Genomic DNA, 26,988 nt, shown 5'->3' on the forward strand with positions numbered 1-26,988 from the left:
GTATGTGTCCTTATTCTCCCTTCCCCCTTATAAAGTGGTACAGGCCAGGGACAGGTACCGTTTCCCCCAGCTGGAGCTGCTGGTGCAGAGGGCCCCTCAGTCGACAAGCCTCAGTACCCAGCTGGTGAACTGCAGGCGAGTCACTGTCCTTCCCTACTTGGCACCCTTTCCCGCGGCCCCCCATCACCGCTGCCACCGGTCTCCCAGTCCTGGTTTCCACATTCCTCACGATTTTGCTCCCGAGCCATTCAGGACCACGCTTTCTCTGTAACCGAGTCATGCTCTTTCAAGCTATTAATGGCAATTTAGCTCCTTCAGATGGAAGGCAGGCAGGCGAGAGAGAGCGGAGTGACCTCCCCCTACCCCATCTTTCTGAATCTCTTCAGCACGAACCACTTTTAATTGATAACTCCCCTCCTTTCTTTAAACAATTCCGTCTCTCAGCCTCTATTCTTCCCCCACTTCTTTGCCAAACTGCTGCAATCTTTTCTGTACGTGACAAACAAACAAAAAGTAAAACACAACCACAGGCTGCCTTTGAAAACACGCACAGCGAAAAGCAGGGGAAAAAATCCAAAAGATTCCCTTCCCTCTTGGACTATACTGTTTTTCAAAAGGTACCGATCTCGTTTGGTTGATAATCTGTTCCTGCCACTATAGTATGCATTTGTATCTCCGTATTACACCTTTGTGTAGGCCTTTTCTTCTTTCTCTTTTGCCATTTGTACATAGCTGCTGTGTCTTTTTCACTTCCCTAATGCCCACAGAGCCAGTTTTCTCTTTTCTCACCCCGGCTTATGATTGTCCAGTACAGAGACACACACACACTTTCATTTCTGTACGTGGCTTTTTCTCTTTCTGACTTTGTGTTTGTTTTTTAAATAATTCCAGATTTTCTTCCTTAGTATTTTTTAAAATAAATTGATGTCAAAGAAAGGCAGAGTGTTCTTGTCAACAGACCACTTTCTCCAATTTAGGTGGATAAACACACACCAACGGTGAGCACATTCTGGATTTCTCGTTAATGCCAAGCTGCGGGAGACAAGGATGGGGCCGCAGGAGGAGCAGGCAGGAGGTCGGAACAGGCCGGATCCACCCAAGAAAGGCACAAGCAGGGTCTGAGCAAGGAGTGTCTCTAGTGGGGAGCTGGAAGAAGGGGGTCATTGGGCACCTGGAGCGGACATAGTATAGTCCAGAAAGGAGGGGCCCGTACCATAGGCCGTTCCTGCTTGTTTGAAATGGTTCTTGCTTACATGAGGGGAGAGGCTGTGGCTCAGTGGTAGAGCATCTGCTTGGCATGCTAGAAGGTCTCAGGTTCAATCTCCAGCATCTCCAGTTAAAGGGACTAGGCAAGTAGGTGATGTGAAAGACCGTCTGAGACCCTGGAGAGCCGCTGCCAGTCTGAGTAGGCAATACTGAGCTTGATGGACCAAGGGTCTGGTTCAGTATAAGGCAGCTTCATGTGTACATGAGATGTTTTCCTTGATGTTGTCTTCTCCCAAACTGGGCTCAGAGCATAACTGCCAGTGGTCAAGATAGGAGTGGAAACTGTGATGTCGGGAGAGCCTGCCCTTGCCTCTGCGGTTGGGTTTTCTACCTGCCAGGTCTCAAATTCAACCAGTGTTTCTCACGGGCAGCCTTTGAAAAGGGAAGGAGCCCCGTGGTTTGGTTTGCGATTCACTCCATTCTCTTTGAGCAAGCTGGGAAAGGAACAAAGAGGCAAAGGCAAAACTAGAACAAAATTCGGCAACCAAGAAAGCCAAATCCTGCAAGTTCATAGCAGGATAAATTTTTAAAAATACTATCAACATTTCCCCAAGACCGTCCCATGCATCCCAGGCCTTCTCACAAGGCGAGAGGAATAGAACTTGTGGTCAGTTCATGGAGAGCAGAGACCAGGAAAGGAAGAAGCGCCTCTTCCTCTTGCTTCACAGTTTCCAGGTCAGCCTCCTTTGCATTAAGAGCTTTTCTTCAGAATTAGGTAATTTCACCCTCTGGGCTGAATGATCTTACAGAGGCCCAGAGGGCAATACATACTTCTGGTGCCAACTTACTCCACGCTGTCCAGATCCGGCCTCACCATCCACCCTGAGGGCACCTCTGTTGGTTTGTTTTGCGTAATCACAAAGGCTACAACCTGGTGTGTCGTGTTCTGGCTCCCACCTGTCCAGAGGAGGTGCCGAATGCCACACTGGAAGCCATCCTGCCTTTTGCCAGAGGCCGCTGTGGTGGGTTTCCTGACTCAGTGGCAGAAGCTGAAATCCTGCAGAGCCTAACAGTCTGCTCTGCAGTCTCCTTGCCGGTGTCAGTCTGTGTAGATGGCAGTTCTGTCTTTCTTCATTTCTGCTGATGGAAGTATTTTGTCTGTTTGAAAGACAACCTGCAAACCACTGTTTTTTTAAAAAACAGGCCAGTTTAGACAAACAGCTCCCCCAGTGGTAAAACGTTGTGGGACTGGCCTCCTCAGTGGAGGGATGTGTTCGTGAGTGCTGTCTCCAAAACCCTTGCACAAGCAAAACGAACATATTGTGGAGAAACTCGGGTCAGAGCCTTGTTTGGTCTCCTGTAGTATGAGGTGTGCACCAGGGTCCCAGAAAGGATTGCCATCGTCCAGATGGGCCGTTGAGATCTCCCAGAATTACAACTGATCTCAAAAATTCTGTTCCCCTGGAGATAGTGGCTGCTTTGGAGGGTGGTCTGTTACAGCATTATACCCCACTGTTAGCCGAATTGCTCCTTTAAATGGGGAGATTAGCTGAGCAATCGGTAACTATGTATTTATATAGCGAGATCGCACTCAAGTATACCGGAATCCATTTTATGAGACATCGAATAAAGACAGACAAGAGATTTCCAAATTAAATAGTGTTTATATCATTTTCTCTCAAATCAATGATGCATACACACATACAGAGAAAAACTAGGAAATTCAAGAAAGGAGTACAGAGACATTTGCTGTAAGGCAGGTAAGAATATTTTTATGGGGATATACGATACCTTCCTGTAGTCCAGAGTTCCATAGGATCAAGATGCATAAATGGGGGGGGGGGCATGGGGAATAAATAGAGGGCAGGGGTAGCCCCCTGCGTGCTCTAGCATGGCTGCTCATTCCGGCAGCGTGGCAGGCTGTATGAAGTGGGAAGCCCTAAGGTAAAATTATGGGTGTGGGCTACCCCAGTTATACTGTTTCTCTGGGGGCGGGATGATTGGATTAACCCTGCTAGGTCCCAGGTGACAAAAGACTTAATGGCTAGCTGGTGGGGTGGGGTGGGTGAGAATTTGGAAATCTATTCTAATTCCAGTGGCTTTTGCAACCCAGGAGGAACTGGAAAATCTCTGCTGAAGTGATTATTGCTCAGAAACAATAAGTGTGCTTTTCTGCAAATGTCTGGGGATCGCTGCTGCTGAGCTGGAGGAACAACTCATGTTGATATCAGGCCCCACTCCAAACTCCTCCCTCCTCAGAACCCACCTCCAAATCTCCAGGAATTTCCCAACCCAGAGTTGGCAACCCTAGGCCCCAGCATCTTCACAAAGCTCTTCCTATTGTGTGAGCTGAGGAGTGGTCGGTTCTCCTGTGGAAAAAGAGGAATCCTTAGTGTGTATGTCTCACTAAGGTATTCCTCCTTGGGAAAATCACTGGGAAGCCCTGGCACGCATGGAGCTTCGAATGTGTACTTGAATTTCTGCAGACTGTCAGAAAGGGCTAGTCGCTTAGCTGTGAGCAGTCAGCTCCTGTTATACTGCAGAGGTTGTCTCAGAAGAAATGCTGGCAATTTTTGCTTCCTGGCTTCTAAGTTTTCTATGTGTCTAGCAAGCTGGGGGGATCTGTAGCATTAGAACATAAGAAAGGCCCATCAAGTCCAGCAGTCTGTTCACACTGTGGCCAACCAGGTGCCTCTAGGAAGCCCACAAACAAGATGACTGCAGCAACATTATCCTGCCTGCATTCCACCGCACCCAATATAATAGGCATGCTCCTCTGGTCCTGGAAAGAATAGGTGTGCATCATGACTAGTATCCATTTTGACTAGTAGCCGCGGATAGCCCTCTCCTCCATGAACACGTCCACTCCACTCTTAAAGCCTTCCAAGTTGGCAGCCATCACCCCATCCTGGGGCAGGGAGTTCCTCGTGGTGACCCTGCCAGGCCCTGATGGCAAGTGGAGTTTGGCTGGCAAGTGGCCAGGGGAAAGACAGGGTCAGATGAGCTGTTTTGGAGTGGGCACTGTGCTTGTGGGGGACTGGGTTGACTGCAGGAAGGAGGGGATGCCTGCTGGGACTTCATTTGAAGCCCTAGGAAGAAAAACTCATTAAAAAGCCTTCCCCAAAGGTGATTCTTTTGCCGTCAGCCAACTTGATTATCTTACCAACATATTTGCAAGGAGCTGAGAATCCACTAGAGACAGGCCCAACTCTAGCTGGAGGGGAGCCAATGCCTACTTTGCCTGCAAAAAGTGCAGAATGCATCTTCCAGCACCTCCAGCTGAAAAGAGGCAGCAAGTAATGGGAAAGACAAATTCACAGGGCAAAAGTCCTTTGGTGTCTCTTGGTCATGATGGCTAAATGGGGCCTCCATGCTTAGAGGCAGTGTACCTTGGAATATTAGGTGCTAGTGAATGGACACCAGGAGTGGCCCCTCTGACATATTTGAGAAGAATTGTGCCAGAGAAGATCATGCTGAGCAAGACGGAGCAAAGGTCTAGAATGGAATTGAGGCGGCTTCATCTGTGCTTTATTTGTGTGTGTGTGTGTGTGTCCATATAGTACAAATACAAGCAGGGCCACCAGCTGTGATTCACAGGGTATAGTTCATGATGGTAGCCATGTTCGTTTGTCTGTAGCAGTAGAAAAGAGCAAGAGTCCAAGAGCACCTTAAAGACTAACAAATTTGTGGCAGGGTGTGAGCTTTTGTGAGTCACAGCTCACTTCCTCTGAAGAAGACTCACGAAAGCTCCTACCCTGCCAGAAATTTAGTTAGTCTTTAAGATGCTGCTGGACTCTTGCTTTTTTCTACTGCTACAGGGTATAGGGTGAGCTTTTAAGGTCCACAGAACTCTTCCTTGGACAAGATGCCAAAACAAAACAAAAATAAAAGCTGCTCAAAGTGTTGGTGCTTGACTGTGTCCTAACATGGCACCAGAGGAAATCCCTTAATCACATCTGGGTGGGGGATTCCTGCTGGGAGGGATATGCCTGCTGAGAAGCAAGGGTGAGCCCTCCCTTGAACCAGCATAAATCATTGATCACACCAGCCTTTGGATCCAACCAGAACTTTCCGGGTAACTTGGAAGATGAAGAACAGATGGCCAGAGGTACAAGAGTTCTGGTCTTATCAGAGCTGGAGACGAATTTTATCAAACACACCAGCTGGGAGTCTGTAGAAGTCCCCAGTGGCAAACACTGCTCTGGTCGGAGGGGGCTGTTCATCAGGGAGAACGAATTGTGTGTTTCCTTCCTTAGAAGGGAGAAGGCCACCCCCCTCCCAAACACAGTTACAGACGGGCCAGTGGATGAAGCGAGGGGCTCCTTATCTGCCTTAACAAATTCTGGATCTGCTTTCCCCCCTCATTCCTGGGTAATGTTCTTTGACTAGGCAAAACCAAAAGTGGCTCTGGGGCTCTCTCGTGGCGCTCCCCCTTTGAGAGCTTAACAGCAGGAAATTATTTATATTCTACATCTTGGGAATAAAAGATTGTACACAGCAGCCGTGCACGTGAAGCTTGATGCTGTGTGGCCGCTGGCTGAGTGGCTGGCAGGAGGCTTCCATCAGGCCTGGATGGAGAGCGAGAACTTCAGCCACTCCCAAATGGGATAGCGTCTGGATACCTCATTTTTAATGCAGGAAGGGATTTCCAGCATTGCAGGGCAGATTGGGTGCGGGGGCAATGGGAGAAGGATTCAGGTCCCAGGCTCGGCTGGGTGACGGGGCCAGTGCGGCAGCACTTGGGTCGTAGACTAAACTTAGCCGAATATAGTGGGAGTTGATTTAACAGATCGATGCGTTTAACAGTTTGATAGCTCCAATTTTCAGGGTTATTGAGCCTGAACATACGAGCGCCCTGGAGGGGGAAAATAGCTTTTGTTTGTTTGGTGTGGTGGTGGTTGAAGTGGTAATGTTTACTGTCAGGCCTGTCTTTAATGCCAGCCTGCCCTTTGGATGCCGCTTGGCAGAGGAAATCACTTTCGCTCCTCGCTGGAAAACTTAAAACAGCAAGGAGAGAAGCAGGCAGAAAATATCAAAGAGGCAGGCTTGCTGTTTGTTTTGCTGGTGCTTTTTGTTCCATAGACCAAGAAAGCCAGTGTGATATACTGATTAGAGTATTGGACTAAGACAAGAGTCCCCAACATGGCGCCCATGGGTGCCCCGACGTCCACCAACACCTTTCCTGGCGGCCACCAAGTGTTTTTAGAAAGTGGCCAGGACCAGGTGGGGCTTGTGCCCAGCAGGGCTTCTGATTGGCCATTGGAGGTCTGACTGGCTGTGCAGATTTTTTTTGAAAAGATGCTTCAGCAACAGTTGCTGCTACAGCACAAAGATCTTCACAGCATTACTGTGTGTGTGTGTGTGTGCGTGCAAGAAAATATTTTTAAACAATATGTTCATTTAAAAGTGCATCCTGTTAAACACAACTTTTGCTTGAAATACTAAACAGTAGCGGTTACTATTATGCATAACTTGAATGGCTGACATGTTGTGGTTGGCTCGGCCTCCTGTGGCAGCCGTCTTGTGGTTGCGTCCAACACCCTGGGTCAGGATTCCAAAGGTGCCTGCAGACTTCAAAAGGTTGGGGACTTCTAGACTAAGATCTCAGGGACCCAGGATCAAATCCCCACTCTGCTATGAAAGTTTGCTGGGTGACCTGGGGCCAGTCACACCCTCTCAGCCTAATCTACCTCAAAGGATTGTTGAGAAGGTAAAATAGAGGAGGGTAGAAAAATATTGGGTCCCCTTTGGGGAGAAAGGCAGGGTGTAGCTGAAGTAAATAAACCATCCAAGTTATGCAAAAGCTTGTTTAAATGTCTTGAGAGCAGCACAGGTGTGGAGAACGAACCCCCTCTTTCTCCCTTGGATTGTGTTCATTCTCAATGAGGCCTCTGTTTAAGGATAGCCATTCAAGTTCGTTACAAAATAATGCTTTTTTAGACAGAAGCATGTGCAAAGATTTAGTGCAGAGGTTTTGGTTGAAGGAGACGGGACTAGACAAATGCAGGAAACGGATCCATCAATGGCTGCTGGCTGTTATGGCTGAATGTAATTCAGAGACAATCTACCAATTCCACTTTCTGGGGAGCAGGAGTAAGGGGGTGCTTTTTGTCCTTGCTGTGGGTCTTCAAAGGGTCTTCCCTTGTTGGAAAGAGATTGCTAGCCTAGATGGACCCGTGGTGTGATGCAGCAGGGTGCTCTTTCATGTGTTTTTGTGATGCTAGAGGTGCAGCTGCCATTCAAAATGACAGCCCGGTATCTAGTAGAAGTTCCCCGCATCCCGGATTCACAGTGGTCTGTGTTTCCTTCTCCCCCCGCCTGACGGGTGGCCAATGATCCAGCACAAGACAGAGAATTTAATGTATTTATTTATAGCATGCTTTTGTCTGAGACTTGAGGCAGATCACACAATACAAACAATGCAGTCAGACATCACAAGGCATCCAGTAAGCAAAGCAATAGGACTAGGGTTACCAAGTTAGATAAAATATGCAAAATAAAAAGACATGGTATATCACAAGCAATCCAGAAAATGGAATTTAAGAAGCAGAAGACAAAGAAGTAAAAACATGATAAAACATTGGGATACAATCCTGTTCGTTTGTATAAAGAAGCGCCCTCTTGAACTGTGCCATTATCCTACAGCACTATTACCTTGATAAATCCCTGCTCCCCCCTCAAAAAAACCCAATTCTGTTTTGCACAGTCTGTGGGAATAATAGAAGGGGTGGGGGCCTTCCCAACCTCCTCAGATGGGCTGCTCTGCAAGGTGGGAGTCACAACTGAGAATGCACCTGTGCGGGCAGCTGTCCAGCGGGCAGGGGGGCGTCTTCGGAAGTTTTTGCTCAGATGATGAGTGAAGCTGCCTATTATATGAGGTGCTGTGGAACACAGGTAGGATGGTGCTGCTGCACTCATCTTGTTTGTGGCTTCCTAGAGGCACCTGGTTGGCCACTGTGTGAACAGACTGCTGGACTCGATGGGCCTTCTGGGTCTGACCCAGCAGGGCCTTTCTTATGTTCTTAACTCAGCGTAGCAGGAGCGGCGGTCCTGCAGATAGGAGGGTCAGAGGCCGTGAGCATAAGGTGTGCCCGGCGATGCTCTTCCCTGCTGCCTAATCTTCTATCCTGCCCTCGCTCTTCTTCCCAGCAGGCTTGTGATTTGTTCTTTTCTGCACAGAAAATATAAGCTGGAGCTGCCAAAGTGACTGAGCCAGCAGAATTTTCCTGCATCTTTCTCTTCCCTTTGTCGATCTGGCCACCCTCCTCATGTGAGAAATCTCTTCTTGGAGGAGCATTCAGCTCTAGGATCTAGGTACAGGAAGGATGGGGGGAGACAGCATTCACTGCCCTCTGTTCCCAAGAGCATAGTGCAAGAGAAGGAAAAGCTCTCCTCTCCTTTGCCTGTCCTGTCCCTGGGTTATTTCTGTGCTAGCCTGCCTTAGAAATGGTGGAGAATGTTCTCCAGACATTATGATAACCGGCTCTGGACAAAAGGTGGACAGGTGGCTATTTAAAGCAACAGGCTGTATCTGCAGGGAGATTTAGGAACTGCTGTCGGCAGGCCGTCATCCTTCAGACACCATTTCACCTCTTAGTGCTGCTTGAGATAAAACCATATATATTTTGTAGCAATTGAACCTGGGAGAGGTGGCTAATATATGACCTAAATGGGAAAGCAGGTTGATAAACCAGCATGGAAGATCTGGTTGAAGGAGTGACTTGCTCTCTTTAAAAGAATGTCAAGTATTACAAGACTCCACCCCTTTCTCCTTTAGGCTCCACCTCTGAGCTCCCAGGCCCCGCCCCCATGTCTCATGATGCTGCCTCTAGAGAACTGGCAACCTTTGATATCCCCGATGCCTCCCAAATAGGTTCAGTGATCGCTTGTTCCATGCCTGTCTCATCACTGTCTCAAAGCAGGCCATAACCCCCCCCCCCGGTTTTGTCACCTCAGAGTCCTGCCCTGGCTGCACCCATTTTTTAAAATTGCATAATTCCCTTTTGCCGCCTTATATTTTCCCATCGTTGCTTAAGGAAGGTAAAAAATGCTTTCAGGGTATTCTAAACTGCACCATTTCCTTGATCTTGGCAAAGTTTGAAAAGTGTGTTCATTTATTGTTGCTCGATAGAAAATTGATGGGTTGAATATTAAGGATATAAACACTTAAGAAGGGAGAAAAAATAAGTCTGTTTCCATAGTGACATCAATAAAAGCTCACTGCAGCTTTGCCGTTCAATCAGACCAAGGCGCTGCTGTTTTTTTGCTGTCCAAAATCGAGCCCTTCTATGGGATGGATCCCACCACTGGGTCTCTGCTCTCTTGCTTTTAACTGCCTTCTTTTGCAGTTTTGGTGCAGTTAAGATGCATTTCATTGATGGTTACGTTTGCAAAAGCAGATAAGAGATGGACCACGTTTTTGTAGACTCAACGAGACCATGGGACAGAGACAGTCGCGTCCAAGATGAGCCTTGAACTGTTCACCTGAAGGATTTGGCCTGTGTGCCTTCTCTCAGCTTGGACTAGATAAAGGAAATGGAGGGTACCACCCACTTCCTGCCAAGGAAGCTCCCTTTTAGCCAAAGGCTAGACCAGGTCAGGTGGCAAGTCCTGACCCCTATAAAGGTTTCTGGATCACTGGTATGTGTGAAACAAAGAGGGGTTTGTGTCTCAGTGGTAGAGCATCTGCTCTGCATGCAGAAAGTCCCAGATTCAAGCCACAGTATCTAGTTTAAAATTATCACATAGGAGGGGATGTGAAAAACCTCTGTCTGAAATCCTGGAAGGCCTCTGCCAGTCAGAGTAACCAATACTGATTGCAATAGACCAAGGGTCTGACTTAAGGTTGCCAGGTTGCTGGGATTGGCGGGCAATTGCATCTCGGAGTGGCGATTGATGCAATTATGTATCTTCCAGGTTTACCCCTGGAAGCGCCTCATTGCGACAGGACGCTTTAGCATACAACCCCCCAAAATGTTATTGAGTGCTAAAGTGTCCCATCGTGATGCTGCTTTCCAGGAGTTAACCTGGAAGTGAAGTAGAAAAAGAATTGTTTTTTATGTGCCGACTTTCCCTGCCACTTAAGGAAGAATCAAACTGGCTTACAATCACCTTCCCTTCCCCTCCCCACAACAGATACCTCATGAGGTGGGTGAGGCTGAGAGAGTTTGGAGAGAACTGTGACTAGCCCTAGGTCACCCAGTTGGTTTAATGTGAAAGAGTGGGGAAACCAACCTGGTTGTCCAGATTAGCGTCTTCTGCTCATGTGGAGGAGTGGGGAATCAAACCCGGTTCTCCAGATTACTCCGCTCCAAATCACCATGCTTAACCACTACATCATGCTGGTTCTCATTGATGTGGCGATGTAATCACATCAAGCATGTCCACGCATGTGGGATCATCGCCCAAAAAACCTCACACAGGTGGAGAGGGGGGACCTGGCAACCTTATGTCTGATTCTGGATAGGGCAGTGCTGATTACTCCGTCATACATAGGAACCACCTTTCCTCTGCCACAGGAACTTGGTCTGACACAATTTAAGAAAAAGTGAGTGTTGTACGTATTGTGGTAGAGACCCCATAGTTCCCAAAGAACTCTGTTCCATTTACAGCAAGTGCTGGTTTGGGCCTGGTCTTGGCCTGTGGTTTCCTGTTTGGCTTGGTTCTGTTTTTATTTAAGGAGACCGGTTTAGTACAAGCGCCAAAAGGTTAAAAGACATAAAGCAGCAGGCTTGGATGAAGGTTATGGCAAGAGGCAGCTGCTGGGATGGCCACCCTGGATGTTGTGGGCAGGCCAAGAAAAAAGAATCCTCCAGCATGAAAACCTGAAAAGCCACCAGTCTTTGGAGCGTAGAGCTCGCGCGCCCCCCGCCCAAAGAGCTGCCTCCAAGGTTTCCGCCCAAAGCCAGCCGTGTCTGTTTTGCTGCCCTCTAAAACTGGTGCCTCGGGCCCAATTTCAATGTCACAAACAAATCACAATTCATTTCCGACCAGCACCAACCTGGCTGACTACTGGCCTCCTGCCTTTTCTCTTGCCTTGTGTGGTGAGCGGGACAGAGGTCTCCAGCTAACCCCCACTAGTCATGGTGTCTGGATGGCAGCACTTTAAATGCAGGTTAGTTTATCTCAGTTACCAGGTTTCTCAACTGGGATTAAACTGGTTAGGAATCATGGTTCCAAGGTGGGGGGGGACAGGGTTAGTTAGGATATCCACATTTGGGTGTCACAACTCCCTGGCTTCAGAGGATAGCCATGTTGGTTTGCAGTAGAGCAGCTAAATTCAAGTCCAGGAGCCCCTCGGAGACCAGCATTTCCTGGGTAGGAGCTTTCAAGAGGCCAAGCTCTGGTGAAGGGAACTTTGACTCTCAAAAGCTTCTACTCTTAAAATCATGTTGGTCTCTAAGGAGTTGTTGGGCTTGAATCCAGTCATACATCTCACTAGCATTGCTTGAAGACTGTCTTTGATTTTGGTGGCGGGGGTGTGCGTGCGCACCCCCTTCACAGGTTTGTATTCCCTTGCAAATTAACACCAGTTTGTGGCTTCTAAATTGAGCCACGGAGTCTGTGTGGAGGTTTTGTGAGCCTCTCTGTGCAGGATTTGTCCAGACAGCCCCTCACTTTCAGGATTGCTATTTCAGCACTTCTTTTTTCTCAAAAAAAAAAACACAAAACTATTTTGTTAACATTTTAGCTATCATTCACTGAAAATATTCCCAGTTCCATTATCAAGGCAAATGCATTTGTATCTCCCAAAAGGGATTTTTGATAACATTTTCCAAATATGCTTAACTTTAGATGATAAATGTCAAGTACAGATTAAGTAATAGAGAAGGTTTTTCTTTTTCTTGGCTTATATTTTGACACAATTTCAAAGTTCTAGTATAACGTGCAATTGCAGAGATGAGAAACACCTTTAAGAGAGTGGTTTGAAAGCTGTTCTCTGGAGAAATGGCATATACATTCCCTCAATAAATCAAATACTTCCTGTAATTCTTTGTTCCCTCTTTTGCCAATCTGACTAAACAGGTTTAGCTGGTTTTTCAGAAGAACAAAACAGAGATGAGTGTACAAGAAAGGTTTCTTCTTTTAAATTGCTTTTTTCAGGTTGAATTCTGCATTCCCTGCCTTCACACTCGCTTCAGCCTGGGCTGGTTCCTAACACTCCACTTGGCACAGGCTGGTTCTGCTGTCCACCTGGCCGGTGTGCCAGTCTCAGTATCCCAGGAGGAGAGGCCTGCCCTGCTCCTGCTGATGCTTTCTGCACTCCTAGCAGCGTGCTGTTGCACTCACCCCGGGGCGCATGGATGAGCTTGAGGGGTGCCTTTGCGCCCCATCTTTCCCCCAAAAGTGGTTCCAGAGATCCTTCTGCACACCACACCTTCACTCTCCTCCCACACTCTCACTGGTGATTCCACGTTAACACTTTCCTCCCAAGCACAACTTTCCAGCCAGTGGTTCTCAACCAGGTGTGTCGTTGCAGAGAGAGAGCGAGCCCGACCACACGGACAGGGAGGTTTTTCTTCCAGCAGGGGAAGGCTTGGCTTGGCAGCCATCAAAAGAAACCTGACCTGAACAAGCCGCTCGGCCTCCGGTTTGCTTCCCGGGGCCTCGTGGAGCAGAGGCGCTTCTGGCCGCTTCACTGGCGCAGCCCGGACACGGGCGGTGGCTTCGCTCCCGTGGGCAGTGGTGGTTGTTGATTTGCTGGTGGGGTTTTTTGTGCAGTGGGCTGGGGTTGTGTTGCGTTTCCATGGTTGCTACTCCATTCCTATTGTTCCTCTTTCTTGTTGGCCTCATAGACTTGATTTAAGGCAGGCATATGGATTTAAGGCGGGCACATTTTAATTATTGGCATCTGATTAAGTTATAGACAATTCATTGATTAGGCAAGGCAATTGATTCCTTTTGTTATTGCTAATATTACTGGGAATTTGTGGTAATCAATTCGGAATTTATTGAGTTGAAATAATTATCATAATAATATTAAATAAATAATAAATAGTACAAATTAATTCTATATACCCCAGTTGGGGTTTATTGTGGTTCAGTGCACATAAATATAGTTGGCTGTGCCCCCCCCCCCATTTTCTCGACAACAGTACTGCCCGCGGCTATAAGCATGTCTCCTAAGAGGGCCCAGGTGCCTGAGCCTAAGGCTGTTGTTTCTGCGGGGAAGGGCAAGGCCAAAAGGGCCAAGGCTCCGGCCAAGCCATCACAAAAGCTGCAGCATTGAAGGACAGGGCGCTGTATCTTATGCCTGTGTCCCGAAGGACCGTGGCTCCAGGGTGGATCGTCTGCTTTGCATCCGGAAGGTGCCAGGTTCAATCCCTGGCACCCCCAGTTAAATGGTTCAGGTGATCCAAAAGACCCCTACCGGTGGGGTTGCCAGGTCCCTCTTCGCAACCATTGGGAGTTTTTTCAGGGCCCTGTATATCAGACCTGTGATCCCACAGGGGTGCCACGACTGAGATCTGTATTCTGAATTCAGGGAGTAGTAATTAAGTTTGCGGGCTCTTGCTCCCTTCAGCTTGATTGTGCTGTGAACCTTCCCAGCACTCCTATTTGAATTTTGGAGCCTTATTTTAGTGAACGTCTGGGCTCTGCTGCTTTGTTCATATTGGATAGCTTATTTGTAATTAATTGTGTATTGATTATTTGTATTAACTACATTTATTATTTATTAAATTCATTTGGTGCTAGGTATTATATCCTCAGGAGTATGTAGAGAACTGACATTGGTGGGAACGGGATTAGGTACTTTTACCCTGTAGGAGAGGGGCTAATACATTGCTGTATCCGTTTTTCACGGAGGATTCACTCATAATGGGAGCATTAATTAGCTCTGCTGCTGGCGGCAGCCCCACCCTCCAACTGCGAGTCAGAGGCAGTATTTTCTATGTAGTAGAGTCTGCAGTTCTCAATACAACTGTGTGAGCCTTTAACTTTGCTCTGCTTTCTTTATACCTTAAGCAGATGCTGTAAGGGAGGGCATCTTGGCCATCTTCTAGGCAGGGAGTAGGGATCACCGGGGATATTGGGGGGTAGTTGTAAATTTCCTGCATTGTGCAGGGGATGGACCTCGGTGGTCCCTTCCAACTCTATGTTTCTATATCCTCCACACGAGCAGCTACAGTGACATTGTTCAGGTTACATTGTTCAGGTTACACTCTCCCAGCCCCACCTGCCTCGTGGGGTGTTCGTTGTGGGGAAGGGAGGATGATTGTGAGCCAGCTTGATTCTCCCTTAGGTGGCAGGGAAGACCAACACTAAAAGCAAAACAAACAAACAACAACAACCAAAGCACACACACACACACACAAAACAGAAAAGAAACCCTCTGCTTTGCTTCATTATTTCACTCTGGTGCTCTCATTCATTGCAGTTGGGTTATAAGTGGTTTACTTTGATGTAAGCACTGGTGTTTTGGATTTTGCTGTGATTAACTGAACTGGGATGGGTAAACTAAGAGAGGAAGAGCGCTGGTTTATTTCAATTTTGCTGTTCTCCATTTGCAGGCCTGGGAATTAATAAACTATAATGGGGCAGAACTGCTTTTCTGTAACCTGTTTTGGGCAGTCACGATTCCTTCATGGGATAATTTGTCTTGATAAGAGCAGTTAATTGTCGTCTCCAGCCCTTTGCAATTTTGGCTAGGGGCCATGCCTCCAAATCTGCCCAAAATGCCCAAATGAAGGGGTGCGCCCCCCCTTGGGGCTGTGGGTAGGAAAGGGAAGGACCCCCTCCCCACCAGGCAAAATGCCTGATCTGCAGAGGCAGCTGCTTCCGGCAAACCTGCTCACATTGCACGAGTCTGGGAAGTGTGTGCCCATGCCATGAACCCTTAAGGACTTCCTTATCTGAGCATTGCACAAAGGCAGTGTTTTAAGGAGCTTATCCCAAACTCTGGCATGCCTGGCTACCAGGGTGGATACATTAGAGACCCTGCAGGCTATGCCACCATCTACCACAGGGAGTCAGGTAACACCCCCTCATACATCGGGGTGACATGGGGTGGCGGCAGCCTATGTACCCAGTTTACCGGCATGGGCAGTGAGAAGAGGGGACATTTGGGGCTAAGGCCATGAGGTGGCAGGTTTCTAGTCGAGCCTCTACCTTGGGACAGAGGCAGTGGCCTATATGGCTGCCGATCCCCCTGGCATTCACCTTGCCCTGAGGCTACTAGGTAGATGTTTTACCCTAACTGAAACCAAGTAAGAACAGGGGTACGGTTATGCCGCAGACGGTTCCTTAGTTGGTTGTCAGGCTACACTGTCTTCATGGGAATGATTTAGGCCACGTGCCCGTAAAGGGAGTGGTGCCTCATGGATCACATGAGCAATGGCTGCATGCAAGAGAGTGGCGAGTGACTATGGACTATGATGAAGTATTTAGTACAAGGGTTTCACATAGGGAACGCAACCACTGGCTGGACCGGTTCCACTGGCGGCCCCGCTGGCGGTTGTCCAGGGATGGGGTGTCCTGGGGCCGGCTGCCTGGGAGCCGGTTGCACCGGGGCTGGCTTTCCCAGAGGCAGTTGCACCGGAGGTTTCCCTCGGGCTGGCTGTAGTGGAGGCTGCTGGCCAGGGGGTTGTTGGCCTGGGACCGGTGCTGGCACAGGCGCCACTTGAGCTCGCTGTAGGCGAGTGTACTCATTCATCAACACGTCCATTTGGTCCTGCATACGGGCCATACGATCCAACAGCTCTCGGTTTTGAAATCTCAAGGCATGGATCTCCTTTTCAGCCCCCCCAGCCCGTCGGGCTTGGCTGACGCGGTAGTTCGTATTCCAGTCGCCCTCCTCTGCATACAAGTCCACCTCCTCCAAATATTCTTGCACATCAGGAGCAAAGGTGAGCCGTTGCTGGCGCGCTACCTCCCGGGGCAGGCCAGGTTCCAGGGAGCCCGAAGAAAACGAGGGGAAAGACCAGTCCAGTCCCCTGCTAACTTTTGACCGTACTCCAGTTCCTGCTGTCGCTCGTGCCCGAGCGGGGGGCGCATCCACCAACAGTTGCTCCTCCGCCCGCCTCTGGTCAGCGAGCGCTCGGTCCACCTCGAGTTTGGCGACCATGGCGGCCATCACAATTGGTTCAGCCGCTTCTTCCAAGAGCATTTGGATCTCCTTGTGTTGGCCCAACAGCGGTTGGACCTGTTGAGCAAGATCTGCAAAGGAAGGACCGAACTCAGGTTTTAGAACCTTCTCAACATCAGCCGCCGTTGCCGTGGTTGGCGGTAAGTCCATGAGGGCCAGGACTGTCCTGGCGGCAGCGCTCTGTGCTTCCCGGTGGCATAGGGTGGGATCCAGAATAGTTTGCGGAATGTCTCCCTCCCGAGCCCCCGCCATTGGGAAACAGAACTCGAGCCCCTGGATTGGGGCCGCCGACTCCTGTTGCGTCCCGCAGAGTGTAAGCTCAGCCAATAACCGAGTTAGCAGAGCAAAGTCCTCCTGCGCTAACCGGGACTCCTCCAGCAAAGTATCCAGTCCCAAAAGGTCATTGTGGGCACACAGATCAGCGTCCTGAGTCCTCCAGGGGGTTGCTGCTGCCAGGCGACGCCACTGATCAATCACCAGCCCAACCAGCCGGGTGAACTCTGCGTAAGTCCGCTGCGCCTCCTCCAAAACGGCGCTCAGAAAGTCAGAGTCCTCGGGGAGCTCGTCCTGCACCTCAAGCCGAGGAGACGGTTGTCCAGGCGAACCCTCCAGGGCTCCAGCCAAGGTCTGCAAGTAAGGATAGGACTAGTGTCCTAATGTAAGCTCCAGTCCTGCGGCCCCATTAAACAGACTTCAGCAGACAACCAATCCACAAAAGCAGTTTTATTGGGTAGAATTGACAGGTTTCATAAGCCATATTCAAAAGGACACTAGTAAGGGTCAAAGGCAAGGTACACAGCATATATGGAAGAGCAAAAGGAGATAACCGGTTACCCAGGCAACCCCCCCCCCTCCAGGAGGCAGGAAGGAGTACTTGGCGATTCCCACAGTATGGGAATCTATGAAGACTAAACACGGGGCATAGACTGGCCTTGGACAGAATAGCACAGCACCTGGAAGCAACACAATCGCACTACTGCATACCATCCTCATGGCCTGCTCCTGACAGTATGGCTGCCAACCTCCAGGTGGGGCCTGGAGTTGTCCTGGAATTAAAACATCTCCAGACTACAAAGATCAGTTCCCTTGGAGAAAATGGCAGCTTTGGAGGCTGAGCTCTGTTATACCCCTCTGCGTTACACCCCTCTGACATCCCTCCTCTCCCCAAACCCCAACCATCTTTGGGCTCCACCCCTAAATCTCCAGGAATTTCCTGGCCCCACATTTGCAATTGTAGTACAAAGACTGGTGTTCAGCTAGGGTGTCCCTCGACAAGCAGCTGAGCCTTGGCACCGAGAAGGCAGGAAGGGGTGAGATTTAGGGTTGCCAGGTCCCTTTTCACCACTGGTGGGAAGTTTTTGGCATGGAGCCTGAGGAGGGCGGGGCTTGAGGAGGGGTTTCAATGCCATAGAGTCCAATTGCCAAATGGCCATTTTCTCCAGGGGTACTGATCTCTATTGGCTGGAGATCAGTTGTAATAGCAGGAGATCCCAGCCACCACCTGGAGATTGGCAACTCTATGCAGACCACCCTTATTTAAAGAAGAGGGGGGGGAGAGTTCCATTCTGCCTAGGGTTGCCAGGTCCCTTTTTGCCAACAACGGGAGGTGTTTAGGGTGCACCCTGAGGAGGGCGGGGTTTGGGGAGGGACTACAATGCCATTGAGTCCAATTGCCAAAGCGGCCATTTTCTCCAGGTGAACTGATCTCTGTCGGCTGGAGGTCAGCTGTAATAGCAGGAGATCTCCAGCTACTACCAGGAGGTTTAAAAAGAAGAACTCGTGCCAACAAGTGGGTATGAGAGAAAAAAAGGCACTAATGGCAAATGACATGGAAAATACCAGACAATAACCAATATAGCAAATGCCAAGCAATTTGTAATGAACAAAGCAATAAATGCCAGGCAATATACATAAGTCAAGCAACGCAAAAACATGAACAACAATCCTTATAGGATACAATAATGAAGGTAAGACAGTTTACAATGTCAATACTGTAACAATAATACACTTTCTTCTTGCGTCCAAAAAAGTAAAGACACTGTAAATATTGACAGTCTCTTCATAACTCCAAACAAGCCAGGAAAAATGGGATTCTGGTATTAGTCCCCATTTTGCATCATGCTTCTTCAATTTCCGGCAATTTTTCAATAGTGAGATTGGTTTAAGACGATCCCATTCCTTTAAGAATCAACTGGTACATTCGGACTCCACTTCCCAGCAGCACCAAGATTTCCCTGCTGGTCATTTCCGCTGCGGGGATTGCACAGCATGTGTGCAGGCGCTTCCAGTAAAAGAATTTCAAGATACCCGTACTGGCTTTAAATTTCCATTAAACAATTCAGCAATTGTAATTGTAATTTGCCCTGACCTGGATAGCCCAGGCTAGCCTGATCTCGTCAGATCTCAGAAGCTAAACAGGGTCAGCCCTGGTTAGTATTTGGATGGGAGACCACCAAGGAATACCAGGGTTGCTGCGCAGAGGAAGGCACTGGCAAACCACCTCTGTTAGTCCCTTGCCATGAAAACCCCAAAAGGGGTAGCCAGAAGTCGGCTGCGACTTGACGGCACTTTACACACACACACACACACACTAGTAAATTTGTTATTTACGTCATTCGATGCCCATGTGGTCTTTTATATGTGGGCAAAACAAAATGAGCTATAAAAATAAGAATAGGGGAGGACAGATTGTGCGTTAGGAATAATAATATGGAAGCACCCCTTACTGCCCATTACAAACAACTTAAACATCTTGACCACAAAATGCAGTTTTTTGTCATTTGGCAATTTACTGGCAGACCACACCACATTCAAAATGTTGATCGCATATTATCACAGCAAGAGGCTCGCTTTATATTTCTTTTTGATACTTTAGTACCTAATGGACTTAATACACAATATAATTTAAGTTGTTTTTTGTAAATATTAAGCTGGAATATTTCTACTAATGAACTGGAGGTTTTCTAGTAGAAATCAGTGTTGTCACTGCCTTTCCAATTTAGACTAGTTGGCTACATCTGTCACCAATTAGAGCTTGTAATAGGTTTTTTATATGAGGTGTGGACTTTTCTCTGTAGATGACGCACATTGCCATCCACTTGCTACATTTTGTTACATAGGGTACACACCTAATTCCTGGGTAAGTGTACTTAATGCATTTGTTGTATCAATTCTATTATTGTTATGTTATTCATGCTTAGTATTTTTGATATATGATGGTTATTCTTTTTGTATATACATATTACAGAACATATGTTCTTAGGAATGTGAATCTCACTATTGAAAAATTGCCGGAAATTGAGGAAGCATGATGCAAAATGGGGACTAATACCAGAATCCCATTTTTCCTGACTTGTTTGGAGTTATGAAGAGACTGTCAATATTTACAGTGTCTTTACTTTTTTGGACACAAGAAGAAAGTGTATTATTGTTACAGTATTGACATTGTAAACTGTCTTACCTTCATTATTGTATCCTATAAGGATTGTTGTTCATGTTTTTGCATTGCTTGACTTATCTATATTGCCTGGCATTTATTGCTTTGTTCATTACAAATTGCTTGGCATTTGCTACATTGGTTATTGTCTGGTATTTTCCATGTAATTTGCCATTGGTGCCTTTTTTCTGTCACTACCTGGCGGTTGGCAACCCTAGTGGGGTCCAAAGCCTCTCGTCTGCTTTGGTGCTGCAGAGCTGGATGCTGAGTCAGCCCCCAGGCCTATCTTGTTGCCATCTCACCTTCTTGGTCTGTGCAGTGGGTCTGACGCAACATCTGGGGGGAGGTTAAAACTATCATTGAAGGGGCAGTTTCACTTTGAGAGGCCAGATTTGAACAGTGCTTCGCAGTGGGGGGGGGCAGGAGAGAGCTGGTTCACCAGCCCATGAATTGGAGCCCCTTTTTAAATGTCCATTATCTCCCAAGCCTTCAGAGCTCTGAGAGGGGCAGCGGCAGAGCTTCCCCTGTGCCTGCCGAAGGCCCCGTGCTCTGTCACCAGCTAGGATCTCAGGTAGCTGCAAGATGTTTGGAAAGGCCCGGCTCTGCCTGAGATCCCAGAGGGTGGCTGCCAAGCAGAGGGGCAGTGTTGAGCTCAAGAGGCCAATGGCTTGAGTGGGTATAAGGCAGGCAGGGCTGTGGCTCAGTGCTAGAGCACCCGTACTGCGTGCCAAAGGGCTCAGGTTCAATTCCAGCTCTGGCTAAGAGGTCTCAGGTGGCTGGTGCTGGGAAGGACCCGTTCCTTGCCTGCCCATCTGAGTAAAGAATCCTGGCCTCTGTTTCAGTGGACAGCAGCTTCACATGCACACTCCACCAGCGGCCAGTTGGTTTTGGGGGGCCCTTCCTGGCTTCCCTGTAGCTTCTCATCCTGTCATTTGGTTTCTAAACACAGGGTGAATTCCAAGGCAAACAGAAAAGCTGCCCTATCACCAGTTAGAGGGAGATGCAATGCGACAGCCAAGTGCAATTGGCAGGGAAGGCTCCGGAGAAAGTGCCTGAGCCGCTTTATTGCTCACAAGCACTTTAATAACATTTAATAAAAGGTCCCTTTCCCTAATTAGATCTTAGAGTCGGCTGTGCAATCTGCAGGTATGCTGAGCTTGCGGAAAACTGAGGTTCTCCGAGCTGGGGAGGGGGCTGGGGGCTTATTGATGTCTAATGGGATTTCACGGGGCAGAGGGGGCCTCTCCGGGCATCCTAGTTTCAGCTTCACTTGCAAACCGCCAAGGCCCTTTTCTGAGTGCCATTTAGGAAGCTGACCAGTGGGAGTGGAAGGGAATAGTTGCGAGCCAGCATGGCATCATGGTGGACTCTAATCTGGAGAACTGGGTTTGATTCCCCACTCCTCCACATGAAGCCAATTGGGTCACCTTGGGCTAGTTACAGTTCTCTCCAAACTCTCTCAGCCCCACCTACCTAACAAATTGTCTGTTGTGGGGAGAGGAAGGAGACTGTAAACCAGGTTGATTCTCCTTAAAAGGTAGAGAAAGTCAGTATATAAAAACCGACTCTTCTTCTTCTCCCCCCCCCCCAATACATCCAATGTCACCTCCTAGAATTGTTACTTCTCACATGCCTTACTGGAATGGAACTCACTTGTCCTAAATGCAGAATGATTACTATCAATTGTGAAATGGGCCTCTATATGAGAGGCATTTCAAAGGCACAAAACCTTAAAAGCAGGGTGGGAGTAGGTTTGTCAACTGCTGGTTGGTAACTTCTTGGATATTTGGGGGCAGAGTTTGGGGAGGGGAGAGAGCTTAGCAGGGGTCCATTGTCCAAAGCTGCCATTTTCTCCAGGGGAACTGATCTCTGCCATCTGGAGAGCAGCTGGAATTCTAGGAGGTTGACAACCTTCAACCACAGGGGCGGAGTTTGAAAATGCCTGACAGTTTGATCTGTGTCAATACATGGTTGTAATGTTTTAGAAGGAGCTGCCGCCCGTGTGCTTCAAACACACTGCCAGGCTGGGGTGTCCTGTCTTGTCTTTCCTTGCTTTCTTTTTGCAATTTAATTTTTAAAGGCTGTTAATTTTCCCCTTTGAACAGCCTCCAAACGACGACCTTCAAATCTTAATGGGAATCTGCTCGCCCAGACCCACGGAGCTGCAAGAAGGGGTTAGGGGTTCCCTCCCGGTCTTGGCAGCGTCGAGCAAAGTTTGTTGCTGGAGGCCTGTCAGTGTTAATGGGACAGAGAGCTGGAACCTTCCGGAGCAGCATGCCCAAGCCCAGCGGGACCCGTTCCTCCGGCCCAAGCCCATCATTCTGGATGTCAGCTGCAGGCAGTCCCCTACAGACCGGCGGTGCTTTGATTAGCGGTTCTGAGCAGTCCCGTCCACCCACCTTCCGCTCCGGAGCGGGGCCGGGCTGTCCTTCGCCCACTCTCCCGCTTGCTTTTTGCCTTTGGCACCATCTCAGAGTGACAGGAGGACAGGTCACTGCTCAGAACACCCCCCCCCCCATGTGTGCTGGGGAAGGCGGACTGGCAGCTCTTTAGCAAAGCAGGCCTTCCGGAGGCCTTGGACGTGGCTGGCATTATTCAGCATCCATGCAGTGGCAGAGGCCTCCTTTTGTGTGGGGCAGCCGCACACATTTTGATATTTGGGGCAGTTGCTGCTGGCTGACCTTTTGCGGCAGAAACCGGCAGGGTGTGTGGGGCTGCCGTTCCATTCCTCCCCCGCTGCAGAACTTCAGGGGGAAAGGAAGGGCTCGATTCTTTAGGTCCGTGGTGGGCAACCTTTTTCTCTTTGTCAAGGAGCCCCAGTGCATGTGCAGAGGATTTGAGGGCATGGGCTGGGGGGCACTGTGGGTTCTCACAGGGTTACTGGCCAGGTCTCTTGCCCCTCAGTGCTGCCCCCCATGAAAGAAGAAGGTCACCCATCTCTTTGGGTGCCAGGAGTAGCAGAATGTCGGCTGTCTTTCAGGGATGCTTGCGCTCCATCCCTGCTCTTCTTCTGGCAGGAGCATTTGCTAAGCTTCTGTGGAGCCCCCGGATTCCCTCAGGTGCTGTCAGGAGGGGGCTCAGCAGTCAGACTTGGGGGAGAAGGTTAGGGTTTGTGCAAAGAAGAGAATGAACCAAAGAGCCCTGCCCAGAGATCGGTGTTGGGAAATGGGGAAGACTGGAGAGATGTTCTGGCAAAAGCTGTAAATAAATAATGATGATGATGATGATGATGATGATGATGATGAAAGACTGGAGAGATGAGCCACAACTTGCACACAGAAGGCCCTGAGTTCAAGATGGAATGCCTGGTAGCAGGGCTGGGATGGACTCTATGTGCTTTTCTAGCTGGTCCCGAAAGATAGCCCTGCCTGGCACAAACACCCTGAGAACTTCCATTTGAGTGTCTTGTAAACTGAGGAGAGCGTTCTGTGCGTCGGGAGCAGGGACTGTGGCTCGGAAGCCCAGAAGGGGCCAGATTCATTCCTTTCCATCTGCTTTCCAGGCATCGCTGGGAGCAAATGCTAGGAAGGACCTGACTCTGGAGAGCCTCTCCCCAGACAGAGCAGACACTTCTGAGCTGGAGAGACCCAACATATGGCAGCTTCATGTATTTGTATGCCAGATAGGGGGTTTTTAGCGCTTCATGTGATTCAAACCCAGAAGGTGGTGTGTATAATAAAACTCCCCACCATCCCTTGTACTCATATCAGGTACGAAATACAGGACTGAATCAACACACCCTGGAGGAGTTGCAGGAAAAGGAATTTAATCTGTTTCTCTCCATCTTCCCTGGGCTGGGATACGGCAAAGCGGACATGCTGAAAACCTCTTTTCTGCCCAGCTGTTAAAGGCACACATTTGTTGCTTTAGGCACACACATTTCTGTTTCCCTAAGGAAGCAGTTTCTGCACTTTCTGCCTTCAGGGAACCTTCTTCCAATCAACTTGTTTGCTGAGGAAGACCTGTGAGTCATATAGGATTCTGGGGGATATTCCAGGCGGCCTCTTGTGCAGGGCAGCAGTCTGGCCTCTGGGACCTCACCCACTGCTTTGCACAAACGGAGGTGCTGGACCGAGGAGGCACTCAAGTTCCCCCCATGGCCAAAACTGGCCTTGAAGCACCCAACCCAAACCACCACTTCTGCTGGAGGGAAGAAGCTGGCAATGAGGGGCGGGGAGGCGGGGGTGCAAGGGTCAGTGGACTTCCTTCCATGGAAAATGACAAAGGCAGGCAAAGCTGGGCCACTGGTTTGAAACAGTGGGCAGAGGACAGGTGTGTGTGTGTGGGGGGTCTGTTGGTCTTTGTTGGGAGCTGCAGCACAGAATACAACAAAGCAGGGACTTTGGTGCCAGAAGGGGGAAGCCTTCAGAACTGCGCCACTCTCCTCCCAAAGCGGAAGCTGAACCCGCCCTTCTTTCGGCCGTAGCCGGTCAACTCTTCCGCGAGGCTCCCTAAAGCATCCCCCCGTTTCCTGCCATCTTCCTCCGGCAGGTAATTGAGGGCTTCGTTCTCGTCTTCTCTGCCCCTTCCAAATCGGAACTGGATGCCGGCTTTTTCCCTCTCAAAGCTTTGGAGCTCCTTAGCTATGCTGAAGAGGTCTTCGGGCGAACGCCTCCACTTTGGGGAGTCAACGACCCTGAAACCAGGTTGCTCTTCTGTTGCCGCCAACCCTTTCCCGGGGTATCTCCTGGGTGTCTGGAGAGCATCATCTGGAGGGAAGCAGGTGCCAAGGCTCAGCAGCAGAAGGCAGGAGCAGGAGCAGTAAGGGATCATCTGGATAGCAGGGATTAAACAAACATCACGGGTTCATCACTCACTCCAGAGAGTCCCTCCTTGTGCTCATGATTCTTTGCACTTTCTCATGAGAAAGTGAACTGCCAGGCTGGCTGCATATGCATTCTGCTCTGTAAGTCTCCGAAAATGTCTGCACCCAAATAAATCTCTGTACTCTGAATAAATTACAGGGAAACCAGCAAATTCACTTGATTTCTTACTTTGCATAGTTTATTCTGGAGGGAGTGCGGCATGATAAAGCCTGATCTTGTCAGATCTTAGAAGCTAAGGTTCTTAGAAGGGAGACCATTAAGGAAGACTCTGCAGAGGAAGGCGATGGAAAAACCCCTCTGCTTCTCACTTGCCTTGAAAGCCCCTTGCTGGGGTCTCCATAAGTCAGCTGTGACTTGACGGCACTTTGTGACACACAGCTGTGACACACAGCGGATTTATTCTGTTTCTGCTCATTCTGGAAATCTTGTCCAGCCGCCCAGCTGCGCTTGTATGTGTCACCACAATGGGGAAGCCTCCTAAGGGGAAACTAGATGGGACGCAGAGGGGGCCTGTGAAAGGGTGTCTCGGTCCTTTTGTTTTAGTGCGGCCACGGCAGGAAAGGGGACACCGAATCACATCAGCGTGGTAGGTGGGGGTTGGTTGAATTGGGGGAGGGGAGAATGTGTTTTGGGAACTAAACATTTGGAGAAGTAATAAATTGATCCTAAATTTATTTTAAATGCATCAACAACTTAAAATGCAAGATTTAGAACTTAGTATATAAGCTTGTACTATGTGGTATATTGATAGAATTTAAAAGTGTAAAGTCTTATTCCTACAAGGAAACCTGTGAATATGCCCAGTACTAGGGAGAGGGAGAGAGCTATAAATGGTTTTCTGTACTGCCTTAGCTCATGTGTCTTCATTTTTGCCATCAGAGAGATAGGGGAGGAAAGTTGAAAATCAAAAACTTTCTGTCGTACACAAACAGAAATATACTAATTGGATAGAACTGGTCTCATTCGGTCACAATAGGGCTAGAAACATATCTAGGTATTTACTGAAAACTGGACTCTTTGATAGCGTATTATCATACATATAGCATATTCATTGTAGACAAAAATTAATCACCCTTAAGCAAAAATATATCCTTGAAAATACTGCATATACTGTAGGTGTATACATGAATTATAATTCTCTAATGCTGTTGATTTATATGCAAAATCATTTTACTGTTTCACATTTTGAGGGAGTAAAACCTTGGCTTAAGAAGCATTTTACTAATTTCTAAAAAGGAGATATATCAGGATTTCCCCCCCAGTGGAAAATTGGGGGGGGGGGAAATGGAGGGGCAAAAAGGGTTTGACCCCCTGTTTTTCCCAGGGCCACCACTCTTCTGCTTTCTGTGCTGTGCTTGTTTCAGACCTGAGACCGGGCTGCAGCCAAGTTTCCAAGTGCAAAATCACACAATTCACTGAGTCCTCAACTGAGGGCCAAACTAGACGTGACGGCCTTCTTGGGGCCACTGCAAGGTGGCCGCTGCCATTTGACAGTGATTTTTTTAAAGCTGCACCTGCAATGCCGTGTTCTTGTCCCTACTGTGCCTTTTCAAGCGCTGAAACAGCCACGTACCGTGTGTGTGCTCGCATGCACATGGCCATCTGAGCACTTAATAAATTGTGGAGGGGCAATAAGAATGCTCTGTGGAAGAAGGCAATGCCAATGGCAATCTACCTCTGCTTATTTCTTGTCTAGAACGCCCCCCCCCCCAGTTGGGGTCACCATGAATTGTGACTTGATGCTCATTTGTCTCCTTTCATATTTTAGCTTGTTACGTATTCTTCCCCCATTCCTTATGGGGTCTTGAAAGGGCTTGAAAAGCTGCCCCCCACCCATGCACACACTATTTCTCTTGGCAAGAGAGATGGTTTCTGAATTTAATGAACAGGCCGTCATCTCCTGCGCTCTGTGAGGAGCGGGGCCAACCAGCCAGCTCTTCATGGTGGCGCAGAAACAGCGTGCCATTGCTTGTGTTCTGATCACCCCTTCCTGAAGACGGCCCAGACTTGATGCTTCAAATAAGTTGGTCCAATTAATTAAAAGACAGAAGGGGAAGGGGGCCGCTGAGGGTGTCGTTCAAGTCTCAGACAATCCTGTGGAAACATCTTATGCCCACTGGCTCCATCTTGCCCGGTGGGCCCTGCTCTGAGGGGCAGTGGCCCTTGAAGGGCCAAAATGCCCACTAACGAGTCCAGTCCGGGTTCCCCAGACCCAACTCATGTTCTCTGCAGCCGCTCAGCAGCTGTGGGGAAGGGTGTTTAATAAATGCAGGAGAGCCCAAATGGGCTGGCAATGCTGCTGGGGGGGGGGGGGGGCTCTTGTCTTTCCTAGCTGTTTCCCCCTGGGGAAAAGCATGGGGGATTATTTCCCTTTTTCTGCTCCACATACCCAGCAAAAAATGGGAAAATAAGCCCCCCAAGTGCTGTTTCCACAT

The 26,988-nt window shown here is 48.8% G+C and overlaps 1 protein-coding gene across 1 annotated transcript; it reads right to left on the reverse strand.

Annotated features, from left to right (window-relative positions):
* Positions 1 to 24,092: 24,092 nt before the first annotated feature.
* QRFP (pyroglutamylated RFamide peptide) lies at positions 24,093 to 24,500 on the reverse strand. The gene has a single exon (XM_056860969.1). The coding sequence runs from the start codon at positions 24,498 to 24,500 to the stop codon at positions 24,093 to 24,095; it is 408 nt and encodes a 135-aa protein (XP_056716947.1).
* Positions 24,501 to 26,988: the final 2,488 nt, after the last annotated feature.

The sequence above is a fragment of the Euleptes europaea genome, chromosome 14 (assembly GCF_029931775.1).
Source record: "Euleptes europaea isolate rEulEur1 chromosome 14, rEulEur1.hap1, whole genome shotgun sequence".
NCBI classification, from domain to species: Eukaryota; Metazoa; Chordata; class Lepidosauria; order Squamata; family Sphaerodactylidae; genus Euleptes; species Euleptes europaea.

What these genes read in the sequence shown, in the direction of transcription:
- QRFP (XM_056860969.1), bottom strand. Translation starts at nt 24,500, where the DNA reads ATGATCCCTTACTGCTCCTGCTCCTGCCTTCTGCTGCTGAGCCTTGGC.